The 13,377-nt window shown below is 44.8% G+C and overlaps 1 protein-coding gene across 1 annotated transcript in view; it reads left to right on the plus strand.

Moving 5' to 3' along the window:
- The window catches only part of kiaa0586 (KIAA0586 ortholog), a 100,404-nt gene that overhangs the window by 45,821 nt on the left and 41,206 nt on the right, over positions 1-13,377 (plus strand). The window contains exons 10-16 of the mRNA XM_084182429.1: positions 43-280; positions 1,742-1,894; positions 3,244-3,479; positions 9,909-9,981; positions 10,929-11,225; positions 12,355-12,532; positions 12,744-12,926. Of these exons, the coding sequence (XP_084038555.1) occupies positions 43-280; positions 1,742-1,894; positions 3,244-3,479; positions 9,909-9,981; positions 10,929-11,225; positions 12,355-12,532; positions 12,744-12,926 (1,358 nt within the window). The remainder of the gene's footprint in view (positions 1-42; positions 281-1,741; positions 1,895-3,243; positions 3,480-9,908; positions 9,982-10,928; positions 11,226-12,354; positions 12,533-12,743; positions 12,927-13,377) is intronic.

Consider the following 13,377-nt stretch of genomic DNA (forward strand, 5'->3'; position numbering starts at 1 on the left):
AAAGCATTCTTCATCTAACACCCACACTTTCTTTCCTTACAGGGAAGGCCAACACCAGCAAGAGGTCTCTAATGTTACCTCTGGGGTTAGAGAGCTGGTCACCGCGGCATTGGCGAAGCACAGCGACACGAATCACCAAGGTAGAGGAGAAGGAAGTCACCAACCAGGCCTCCCATCATCCTCTGGGGTTCCTGCGCAACCCACCTCAGCTGTGAAACGAGCCAATGATATACTTCAAGACCTGGGACGACTCAAAACTGAGATGCAGACCCTGCTGCAGGTGAGATGGACTGACTGAGAGAAATATCAACTGTCAATCTTATCAAGAATACTGTATATAGACATTGTCCTTGCACTTTTTTAAGCCTCCTTGAATAACCTCTTCTGGTAGCAATATAATGAGAACAAAAGTGGTCCGAGAACAGAGCCTTGAGGAACTCCAAACTATTGTCAAACAGTTTTCCTTTCCCCTAGAAGATAATCAAGGTCAAGAGAAAAACTGTTAACTGCTGTAGGCCCTCACAATTACTTTCCCATTACACCAGTTCTGTGTGGTCTTTTCCATTAACTTTCCTTTTGTATTCTAATGCACCAAGCCTATAAGCTGTTATCGCTGGTGCTGCTCAGTTCCCCCTAAATCTATTATTGGCATATTGGAGACATTCAGACTGGAGAATAAGATTATCCCTCTACCCATTTATTGCTCTGAACGACGTGAGGCACCCCGACACCACACACACACACACACACACACACACACACACAGAGCCGTCAGGACGTTTCCTGTTTCACTAAGTGGGCCAATATCATCCTCTCGTCTGTGTTCAGCTTTGGGAATTTGCTAATCTAATTGGTGCCTTTACCACTGATGAAATCAAGCCAAGACACGAGTGTGTCTGGTATTTCAATGACCAAGACAGCAATTTTCGATTGTTTCTCCCCCCCTCCTCTCCCCCTCCTCTCCCCTTAATAAATTACAACACTTCTTCATCCTTACCCCACGAACGCGTTGCCACAGCCGCCCGACGCCTGTTCCCATCTATTACACTCTGATCCTGTCGCCGCGCCAACCAGGCATTGAGTTTCTGAGCACGCCTCTGCTGCTGCTGAAAAATTCCATCAGCTTAGAATAATGTAGCACACGGCAAATTATACATTAGCATATAATTGAGGATGCAGGGTGTGAATGCTATCTGGCCTGCCGCTGTCTGTCTGCCTGCCTGTCTGTCCCGCTGTCTCTGTCAGTCTGTCCGCCTGTCGGTCTGTATGTCTGTCTGTCTGTGGGCTGAAAGAATTGGAAGGAGCACGTTTCTCTCTCTCTCTCTCTCTCTCTCTCTCTCTCTCTCTCTCTCTCTCTCTCTCTCTCTCTCTCTCTGTCTCTCTCTCTCTGTCTCTCTCTGTCTCTGTCTGTCTCCTCTCTGTGCCTGTCATTGTCACACCAGGTTTTAATGCAGCAGTTCTTTATAGTGGGGTTTAGTGGCAGGCATGATAATTTAATGGTCGTCATGCTATGATGGCCCGTTCTGGTGGTGTATGAAATTTGTGATTGCTTGGTCATGATGGAAATGTATGAGTACAGCATTTCTGTGTCCCACAAATGATCAGGTGTGGCGTCTTACAACTAGATCATATCCTCTAATATGACTTTGAGTAGGAAAAACATGTCCAACCAGCACTGCCTTGTGTCAGTCGGTTGGTACTCAGACAGCCTGTGTTGCGTTCCTCTGCCCTTCTCATCCAGGCTCGCGATGCCTTTCCTGCTGCAGAGAGCCGAGAGACTGTCAGAGAGACGGCATCAGCCAGGACCAGCAACACCACAAGCAGCAGCAAGCAGCCCGCTATCCCCGCTCCCACCACCACGCACCACCCTCCTCCTCCTCCCTGCGTCTCCATGGTAGGTTCCCATAGCAACCCCTGCCTGCCTCTGCAGTGCTAGCTTTACGAGGTTGGGAGGTTTTCCTCCCTACATTGTGTTTTGTACGGTCTGTGTTGCCATCCATCCATACCAAGCCACCACCGAGCAGCAGACAGACACAATGCCACCCTTGTATTTTCAGCTGTGCCCCCATTTTATGGACAGAAATAGATAAATCAGTGGTGTTATCTCTGTTTTACACATGGACCAGAGGAGAATGCACAATGGCTACAACAGAAAGAGATTTCCCCAAGTCTATTTTTCAACCACTATAGGTTTTTCTACAGAGAGAAAGAGTAATGATAACAATTCTCACATTGGTTAGTTGGTCCTGTGCTAGCCTATTGGTGTGTTGGATGAATACTCTATTGGATGTGACTCATTGACATGCATTCTGATTAAGATAAGTTTGGTCATTCTGGTGTTGTCACAATGCCTGTTCTGTAAAGGTTCTGGGATTGACTTGGCAACTAGGGAATTACTTCTCCCATGCTGTAACTCGCCAGACTATTTCAGTTGCCACGTGAATTTCAGACAGAATGACTGAATCGCTGTCAGCAGCGCATATGTGAAAAGCAAGGACCAACCTCCTCCCTTTACTGCCTTTCCCACAGAAACTAACGAGACAAATATCCCCCTTATACACAAAAGGAGTGAATTGGTGTCTGATAACAGTGTAAGTGGTTTTGATATTGCATTATTTGCGACAGCGACTTCAGAACGCGACTGGGAAGCACGCGGCTGAAACAAACTACCCTCAGCTAGCGAACGATGGAAGGCAGGCAGGCTGATGTCTGTTCCTCCCCACGCAACCATGCAGGGCAGCCAGGCACACAGATTGATATAATATATATACTAGACGAGAACAAGATGAGGGGAGGAGGAAAGAAACAGCCAAGGTCTCCCAGCTGTATCAGCTCTGCCTGAATGGAATGCCTCGTGATGGGTGGAGAGAAAAAGAGTGGGAATAGAATGGAAGAGAACGGGTCCCTATCTCTCTCTGTCTCTTTCATCAGCACAGAAAAGGTGATTTGTCGTGACTATTGCTATTGGTAATGGTTGCAGCAGATGCAACAGCCAGGCTAGCATTCTCTCTCTTCTTGCAAAATTCTCCCAAACAGTTCTCTTAGATTTAGTGACACACGCAATGTTTTGCTCCTCTTATGCTTCTGAATGGTTTTGACTTTATAACTAAGCCCAGCCGACAAATGTTGAAATGTGTGGAACCAGAGCCATATATTTAGATTTCTGTAATTTAGAAGGTAATCAAGATATGTATTTAAATCTAGGTATTTCTTTATAAATATATCCCCCCCCCCCCCCAACAGTCTCAGGAAGAGGTGGCCGTTGTGCTCCCTCCAGTCCTCCCCCTCCCTCCCGCCAGGCCGACCCCCACCCTGCTGCAGCAGAGCCAGCCGTGCCCCTCCATGTTTGAGGATGCTGAGAGGGTCCTCCGGCAGGTCCAACGACACAAAAAGACCCTGGAGGAAAATCTGGAGGCCATGCTGAGGGCTAAAGACGGAGAGACCCTGCACTCCCAGTTAGAGGCACTCTCCTGCAACAGGTAACATACAGGCAGACTGCTCTGGTCTCCCCTGCAGCATGGGGCCAAAATGAGTCTGAATGTTACGCCAATGTTGTTTCCAGTAAAAACAAGCTAATATTATGGGTTCTGATTGGGTACGACAGTTGAACTAAGTTCATGAGGCATTTCTAAGTTATATTCTTCAAGAATCAATGGGTATATAGCCTTTTGTTAATTTATGAGAAAAAATGGATGTGGCAACTAAAGATTCAAGCTTTAATGAACATACAGTGAGGGAAAAAAGTATTTGATCCCCTGCTGATTTTGTACATTTGCCCACTGACAAAGACATGATCAGTCTATAATTTTAATGGTAGGTTTATTTGAGCAGTGAGAGACAGAATAACAACAAAAGAACACCCCCAAAGCATAATGTTTCCACCTCCATGTTTGACGGTGGGGATGGTGTTCTTGGGGTCATAGGCAGCATTCCTCCTCCTCCAAACACGGCGAGTTGAGTTGATGCCAAAGAGCTCGATTTTGGTCTCATCTGACCACAAGACTTTCACCCAGTTCTCCTCTGAATCATTCAGATGTTCATTGGCAAACTTCAGACGGGCCTGTATATGTGCTTTCTTGAGCAGGGGGACCTTGCGGGCGCTGCAGGATTTCAGTCCTTCACGGCGTAGTGTGTTACCAGTTGTTTTCTTGGTGACTATGGTCCCAGCTGCCTTGAGATCATTGACAAGATCCTCCCGTGTAGTTCTGGGCTGATTCCTCACCGTTCTCATGATCATTGCAACTCCACGAGGTGAGATCTTGCATGGAGCCCCAGGCCGAGGGAGATTGACAGTTATTTTGTGTTTCTTCTATTTGCGAATAATCGCACCAACTGTTGTCACCTTCTCACCAAGCTGCTTGGCGATGGTCTTGTAGCCCATTCCAGCCTTGTGTAGGTATACAATCTTGTCCCTGACATCCTTGGAGAGCTCTTTGGTCTTGGCCATGGTGGAGAGTTTGGAATCTGATTGATTGATTGCTTCTGTGGACAGGTGTCTTTTATACAGGTAACAAGCTGAGATTTGGAGCACTCCCTTTAAGAGTGTGCTCCTAATCTCAGCTCGTTACCTGTATAAAAGACACCTGGGAGCCATAAATCTTTCTGATTGAGAGAGGGTCAAATACTTATTTCCCTAATTAAAATGCAAATCAATTTATAACATTTTTGACATGCGTTTTTCTGGATTTCTTTGTTGTTATTCTGTCTCTCACTGTTCAAATAAACCTACCATTAAAATTATAGACTGATATTTTCTTTGTCAGTGGGCAAACGTACAAAATCAGCAGGGGATCAAATACTTTTTTCCCTCACTGTAAACAGATCATTTCCTTAATAGAACCTTTCTTGAACTCTAAGCAGTTTAAATTTTTATGAGGTAACTCCCCTCCACCACCAATATGTAGCACCACCAATGTGAGGGTAGAAATGTTAAAGATCTAAAAGAACACCAACAGTTCTACAGAATGGTCGTTTTAAGCAAATCTATTCCTGGAGAAACTTTCTGAATATAATAAATGCCCTCGCAACATTTTGGGTTGTTGTTGTCAAGTGGGAAATGTTCGGAGGGCAAATTGGGAGAATTCAGGGCAGTAATTGCCTGCGCTGAGCTCCATTGTTGAGAGTTGTGTATCTCCTTTTGGGAGCACACTGGAGGCTGCGGAGGGCTAAGCCAAATGGAACAATCACTATGACAGGCAGTTGTCAGTGGGGAGGAGAGGATGTGTGCGTCCTAAATGACACCCTATTCCCCATGGGCCCTGGTTAAAAGTAGTGCACTATATAGGGATTAGGGTGCCATTTGAGACAAAGACGACTGCTGCTCTCAGCCTCTCAGCTCAACCCAATAAATTTGATGTGAGATGTGGACTCTGAAGTGACTGACTTTCTGACTGGAAAATCAGAAGGTCAACTAGGGGGTGCTTATATTTGTCCTGTTTCACTGCAAGTGGGTAACCTGCACAAGTGCAAGGTGTGAAATGGAATCAGCCATTATTGACAGCGACCCTGGAGCAATTAGGGTTAAGCGCCTTGCTCAAGGGGCAGATTTGACCTTGTCGGCTCGGGGATTAGAACTAGCAACCTTTCAGTTAATGCTCTAACCGCTAGGCTACCTGCCGTAGTCGAGCCTCTGATGGTCAACTGCACTTTGCATAAATGGACATGCAATGTGGTGGTGAGCAGTGAGAATCTGCAACGTAGCAGATGTTGGACATGTAGGGAAATCTCAAGGCTTCCAGCCCTCTTCTATCCCTCTTCTCAGTGAGTCTGCTTGCGAGACGGTGAGCGCCCTGGAGGTTTTACCCTTTAATGGTACCTCATTAACGGGAAGGGAATGGTTCACAAATTAATGTCATTTCTTTCATTCCTGAGTGATGTTTGTTTTCCTTCCTTGCCAACATTAGTATCCAATAGACCAACCTGACACATTGTTTCTGGAGAACTGACCAAGCTTATGTGAAAGCATGGAGAGACCATTGATTAATCAACGTTGTAAAACTCAGGAGATGTCCTGCTTGGATGTGTGTTTGTTTGTCTGCCTTTCAAACAAGCAGAGAAAATTGTCAAATCACTTCCTCATATAAAAGAGAGGTTATTTGAAGTATACTGAACAAAAATATAAACGCAACATGTAAAGTGTTGGTCCCATGTTTCATGAGCTGAAATAAAAGATAGCAGAAATTGCCGGGGAGTATTTATTTCTGTAATAAAGCCCTTTTGTGGGGAAAAACTCATTCTGTTTAGCTGGGCCTGGCTCCCCAGTGGGTAGGTCTATGCCCTCCCAGGCCCACCCATGGCTGTGCCCCTGCCCAGTCATGTGAAATCCATAGATTAGAACCTAATGCATTTATTTCAATTTACTGATTTCCTTATATGAACTGTAACTCAGTAAAATCTTTGAAATTGTTGCATGTTATGTTTATATTATTGTTCAGTATAAATACCCGCTACACATCCGAAGCGTTGCATTCATCTTATAGAGTGGTGGCGGAGCGATGCCTTTTCTTGCCTTAGAGATTCATTGTGACATTAATAAGGTTCACAGTGGGTGAGATTGCCTAATGTCTTGCGATGCAGCACCCAAGGCTGATCTCTCTCTCTCTCTCTCTCTCTCTCTCTCTCTCTCTCTCTCTCTCTAATGGAGTGCGGAAGCAGTGGTTTAAACATTGAAATGGAGAAGGTTTGGCTGCCTTACGTCCACAGCACACAGACAGGGTCCTTCAGAAGGAGTAGTCTGCAGCATAATGATACTGAGTCTCTCTCTGGATGAAAGGTTATCTCATTACAGCCATAATATAACAGGCGTTTTCAATGCTCTTCTAATCATAGAAATAGGTTCTAATTCCCTCCCGCACTGAAGAAGCTAGATTACACCAGAGAAATATAATTACTAGAGGGTACAAAGCTTCTCAGACCACAGCAATTTCACTGAGTCGCATGGGTTCACTCAATATGCTATTCTAATTTTATAATATTCTAATTCTATGGATTATACATGGTGTGAATGATAAATCTATCCAGAGAACGGGCAAAGAGAGGAACCATAGAATTTCAACATAAAGGAAAGTACAGTGAACAGGTTACTCAGATGATGTCATCACATACCAACCACACAACACACATTACTACGGTATGATGTGTTATCAGGTTTTTATGTTGGCTCAGTGGGACACTACTCCCTCCATCTCGTATTATAATATAACTAAAACCACCCTGAGCCCAAATGTCAGCTCGTATGCTAATCATCTCCAAAATGGCAGCCGGCCGCAATCAGCTCTGAGCTAATGTCAGAGCATGACAACACAAACACACTAATTGATGCAGCTGCCCCCCGGCCCCCCCTTCCCCTTCCCCATCATAATGGCGTTGATCTTTTCCTTCATTGGAAAGGTCACAGGACTGGGATGGGGCTGCCAGATGCTCAGGTAAGGGGGAGGGAGCTGAAGCGGATGGCTTGACGTTGACATCACCCTCAAATGTGACTGGATGGTTGGTTGGTTGCTTGATGGATTCAGTCATTTGTATTGCATGACATTGCAAAACGAGGCAGGGAAAGACTTAATGCGTGCCATCCATTTCCACCCAACATATTAATGAAGCCATTTGCAAACAAAAATGTGCCTCCATCTCAATTGCTCAACCGAGCGTGACAGTTTGTGCTCTGTTTACTTGTGTTATATCTCACCAGGTGGGTTCAGTGAGAACACACTTGGATGGGCGTCCTGGCCCTGGTTCACCCCGTCTCTGTCTGTCTGCAGTGTCTGTGTTCCTAGAGTTGGTGGACTACTTCACCACTCCACAGCTCTTTTGTTCTTTTTCGAAAACTGTTCTCTATTAGATTTATTTCCTCTCATTTATTTTGTTTGGCTTCTTCAGCATTTTGCTGCTGGACACATGTTGTCTCTGGCTTAAAGATGAATCCTGATATCCCCTGTCTGTAAATTAGAAGCAGACAGTCATTTGTCCACGACCCTTGGCAGTTGGCACAGACAGTTGTTTGAATTTTTCAAACAAAACATTTCCAGGCAGGGGTTCAGGCAGTCTTCTCTGTTGTTGTTTCTCCGTTGGATTACAGAATAGTTGAGTAGTAGTGCTCTCTCTGCTAGACCTCATAGACAGTGACGCACTGTTTCTGTTTTTCATATTCCAGAGAATTTCCGGATGCTGTTCCAATGGGGATATTATGTCTGCAGACATAACTATCATTAGGCCTATTTCTGGTAATTTCCTACCATCTGTATGAATCGTTGCATATTGGCTGTATGATTCGCAGGCCTCCACTTTCAGCTATCATTTAAATGTGTTTGACATTGATACGTTTGCCATCATGGACAAGCTTGTTACAAAAAAAGTATAATCAGGCATGGTGTTGTTATACCACCATAATGGGAGGCTTTGAACATTTGAGAATAATAGTCCTACAGGTTTGTTTTCGCAGCAGGTCACATGCTGCACTGATGACTGACACACAAGGGCGGCAGGTAGCCTAGCGGTTAGACCGTTGGGCCAGTAACCGAAAGGTCGCTGGTTTGAATACCCGAGCTGACAAGGTGAAAAATATGTCGTTGTGCCCTTGCGCAAGGCACTTAACTCTTATTTGCTCCAGGGGCGCCGTACTACTATGGCTGACCCTGTAAAACAACACATTTCACTGCACCTGTGACCATTTTTTAAAAGTATTTTTTAATGTTTTTATGTGTCTGGAGTCAACGCCTGATTAGGTAGATCCATCCCAGATCACACACTCAAAGAGACACACACCAGGGATGGGAGCTAACGCAGCCATGGAGGGTAGCTTCATCTGTATGGGTAATGAGGTTTGGGTCAGTGTCAATGAAGCTAAATTCCCTCTCCTCTACTCTCCCTCTCCCCTCCCACTCCAGCCAGCTGCTCACCTCACAGAGACCAGACCCCCATCTCTCACTCCTCAGGATCTCAGAGGGAAATGGAGACTGTATTTTTCTGCCCAGAGACAGAGACTCTCCCCTCAGCATCAAAATGAGGAGCTAGCTGCCTCCCTGCCTGGCTGACGCCCGTACACACACACACACTCGCGTAAACACACACACACACACACAGCAGCCCTGGTGGGCTTTCCTCACTGAGCTGCTGCATTTGTTCTGAGTTCTGGTACGCATCTGTCAAGCCTCAGTACCCTCTCTCTAGGTCTTATTCCTTATTCTGTCTAATCCCCGAGCCGACTAGGTGAAAAATCTGTCGACGTGCCCTTAAGCAAGGCACTTAACCCTAATTGCTCATGTAAGTCGCTCTGGATAAGAGTGTCTGCTAAATGACTAAAATGTAAATGTAATAAAGTCAAATCAAATCAAATTGTATTTGTCACATGCTTCGTAGACAACAGGTTTAGACTAACAGTGAAACGCTTACTTACGGGTCCTTATCCAACAATGCGGCGGTAAAGATCAAATAAAAATATATATATATTTTTTAATAGTGACACAGTGAATAACAAATAAAAATAAGAAGTAAAAATAACATGGGAGTAGAAAAAAAGTATAGCGATTTGTTGTGATGATGACACAGTACAGTATATTAGGGATATACTAGATAATCTGTTTCCAAGTGTGTGTTCATATAGGTAGACAGACAATGCTCTAGTCTAGTGGATATAGATAGCTACTAGTTTAGTAAACACGAACAGAGCACACCCATTCATGTTATTATGACACATACTTAATAGTCTTGTTAGTGTTTCCTCACATGGGAAGTAATAAATGCTGTGTTATGAGTTCACGTTGATATGATTGAGTGTCCTGGGAAGAGCAATAATGTATGAATGATGTTATGTGGTGTGGATAGGGTATACTGTATGTACAGTCCGTTGGTAAGTAGGGAGGTTGGCTGCAGCTCCAGCATGGTAAAGCATCCATGTGTTCCCTGTGTTACAGGGACACCACAGAAGAAGTCAGGATTAAGAAGACAGTGGATGCATGGATCAACGCCCTGAGTAAGGATATCCAGGTGAGTCGGTCAGAAAGTCACCTTGAGTAATTTCAGTTGGTTTGTTCCAACTGCCATTTTGTTTTTGGTCCAGTTGGATCAGCATATATTGCACAACATTCATGTCCAATTTAATAATGCTAGATCAAAGCATCTTATGAACACCCCATAAGATATTACATTACATTGACATTACTCTAAGTAAAATGCCAGAGTTGTATGCGATCCAGAAAACTAGCTAAGTGTAATATATTTTTAAAGTCAAGTATTTCAACTTATTTTCAACCCTTAGTCCTCCTCTGAGAGATCTAAATAATCCATGCAATTTGGTTTAAATGCTCCGTGCTGTTTGAAAGTAAATATCTCGGCCACAAAAGCCAGGTGGGACTGAGTTCAGCCGCCCTTTTTATAGGCTTTGCAGCAGAGTGAGAATTCCAACTTCTGCTCTTTTTTACTAGTTTCGAAAATTGCGTTCTGGCACAGCTGAGAATTGATTCAAACTAGGAGTTGATGGTAGGTTCACAATTTCACTGTGGTAGAAGAGCAATGCTCCATAAAAATAAGAGCGTTTGAGCAGCGGTAAAGGCTGCTGGCTGTGCCAAATGAATGTCCCCAAGCTTTCAGGTCCTCAAGTCCAAATATCTATATAATTCATCTGCTGAAACTGAATACATTTGTTTCAATTAAGCTCATGGTATGCGTCCCAAATGGCACACTATTCCCTATATAGTGCACTACTTTTGTAGTGCTTTATAAAGGGAATAGGGTGCAATTGTGTCTCACGGCTGGACGGAAACACTGTCTGTTGTCTATTACTTGTCTATAGCATCTGAATCCATCGTCTTTGTGAGAGAGTTTCAGTCTTAGCTGAAGAAGACAATTACCATTTCTGACGAATGACTATCCCAAGATAGATCACTAAATGCTGTCCTCAAGTAAATCCGGCATTGCTTGTTTGTTTTTTGCAGGCCGATATTACAAAAGAACACCTTGTTGCTCAGATGAGAGCTAAAGACAAAGTCAAAGAGTCTACTGCTGCTGCCGTGTTACTCCAGAAAGACAGAGGGACCAAGAAGGACATCATCACCTCCAGGCTTAATGATGTGAAGAGCAGGATTCAGACTGGTGGACCTCGAACAGCAGGAAGTAAGCCCAGTCAGAGAGCAGCCAGAGGACAGACAGAAAGCACTGAGGAGCTGATCAACAAGTGCAAACATACCACTGGCCCCAATGTGAGGCTGAGACCATCTCCATCTCAACAGGCGGTGAGCAACATGACAGCACTGAACATACACTCTATTCACTATATAGTGCACTACTTTTGACCAGGGCCCTGGTCAAAAGTAGTGCACTATATAGGGAATGGGGTGCCATTTCGGACAAAGACGACTGTTGCCCTCCCAGCTCTCAGCCTCTCAGCTCTCAGCCTCTCAGCTCAACCCAATAAATTCAGCCCATGACAGCACTGAACCATACACCCCCTTCATTTCACTAATCAACAGACAATTAGCAATCACAGCCCGTATCTGGACTGTCTCGTTGAACATAACTTTTCTGAAACCCTGTATTTATTTATGTAATCTATTTCTGCTTTTAGTGTTGACTGACTTATCGACGGGACCCAAACAACAAAGTGGTCACACCACTCCGTCACGTCTTGCTAATCTTCCCATCTGGATACAAACACGGCGTTTCTGAAGCTTCCGCCACGTCTATTTAACCAAATGCGGTTTTCTAACTGCCCATATGTTTCCTCCCACATTGATAAGAAGCACAACACCTAAACCAGACAAAGGACAAGCCTGCTTATCTCCAAGCTGCATACCTTTTTTGCTTAATGGGCCGACCGTGTTGCCATGAGCCCAAGAACAGCATACAGAACCTAGCAACCAGGACAGTGCTTAGTTTAGTTTACCCCTGTGTCTGGTCTATCCACTTTCAAGTTACAGTTTCAATTTTTTTTGGTCACATGCACAGCATACAGCAGGTGTAAAACATTATAGTTACATGCTTAACTTGCAAGCTCTTTCCCAACAATGCCCAATAAAGGTAGGAATATAGATAAGCAATATAGCATGTGAAATGCCAGAGAAGAAGAAAATAAACAAGATAATGCAGTTATACAGGTCTTCTATACAGGTCCGTGCAGTATCCATGCCTGTTACTTTGTGTACAAACCTGTTAGGGTTTCTCTTTATTACTCAAACACAGGAAGCCACACAGACAGCACTTCAGATATAAGGTTGAACGTCCAACAGAAAATAGCTTGAGGCTGAGAAAAACATCACTCAGTACAAGAATCAGTGGCGCTGAAGTGCAGAAAGTACCTTAATCGGTTACACACACACACACAGTAGTGTAGTAGTGTTTGACAGTGTATTCCTCTTATTACAGAGTCAATGTGGAGAGATGAAGTCAGACCAAGGTGGAGAGGAGTATTTGGTGAAACTGTATGGGAAGGCTCTGTACGAAGGCAATCGGAGGACACTGAAGAAAGGGCCCTATCTCCGATTCAACTCTCCCTCCCCAAAGTCCAAAGCCCCGCGGCCAAGAGTGGTAGAGAGAGTGAGAGGTGAGTGGCTCACCAGAGATCTCAACAGGCTTATGTTTTCCCACAGCTGTTCATGTGACGTGTTCTCTCTCTCTTTCTTTAGCACTTAATCACACACTCTCTCCTTCTCTCTCCTCTCTCTCTCTCTCTCTCTCTCTCTCTCTCTCTCTCTCTCTCTCTCTCTCTCTCTCTCTCTCTCTCTCGCCTCTCTCACCTCCCTCCCGCCCTCCAGGGGTGAAGATGAAGTCATCTAAGACCCAGACCAGTCTCCCCCATGGACAGTCAGTCTCTTCTCCTCTGTACCCGGCTGTACCCAGTGAACCTCAGTACATCTTCAGCCCGACCCGTGGGGGAACCCAGTACCACCCTGGGACCTCGCTGGAGGGGTACCTCATCCCCATGGCCATCCCACTGGGTGAGACTGGACTCTACTTGGGGCTGATATACCCTTTTTACACTACCGTTCCGACCCTTACTGTGCTGACTCAGACTCCGATTCCAATTTTCCCATTGGAAGCTAGCTAACACAACTCTCTTGTTGATATCGGTCTTATTTTCACGCCTCTCTTTACTGTTTGTTGGCTTCGCCTCAAAGGCCATCTAGCTCCTCACTGCAATTAAATGGCTCCCGGACGGACCTATTATAGGAGTGTGGTGCCTCACAGTGCGTGGTGTGCCACTCTGTTCATCTCCGTCCTCTCTCAGCTGAAAGGTCACTGGATTGTGACACAGAACAAACACACACACACACCAAACACACACACAAACTGGCACAAAGTAATGTTGAGGGGAGAGGAGGAATCTAAAGGACTTAATTAGTATTACAATGAAGCTTCTCAGTCTAAAGCTTAATTATAGCTTATTCT

Source organism: Coregonus lavaretus, assembly GCF_964263955.1.
Source record: "Coregonus lavaretus genome assembly, chromosome: 18".
Classification (NCBI taxonomy): Eukaryota; Metazoa; Chordata; class Actinopteri; order Salmoniformes; family Salmonidae; genus Coregonus; species Coregonus lavaretus.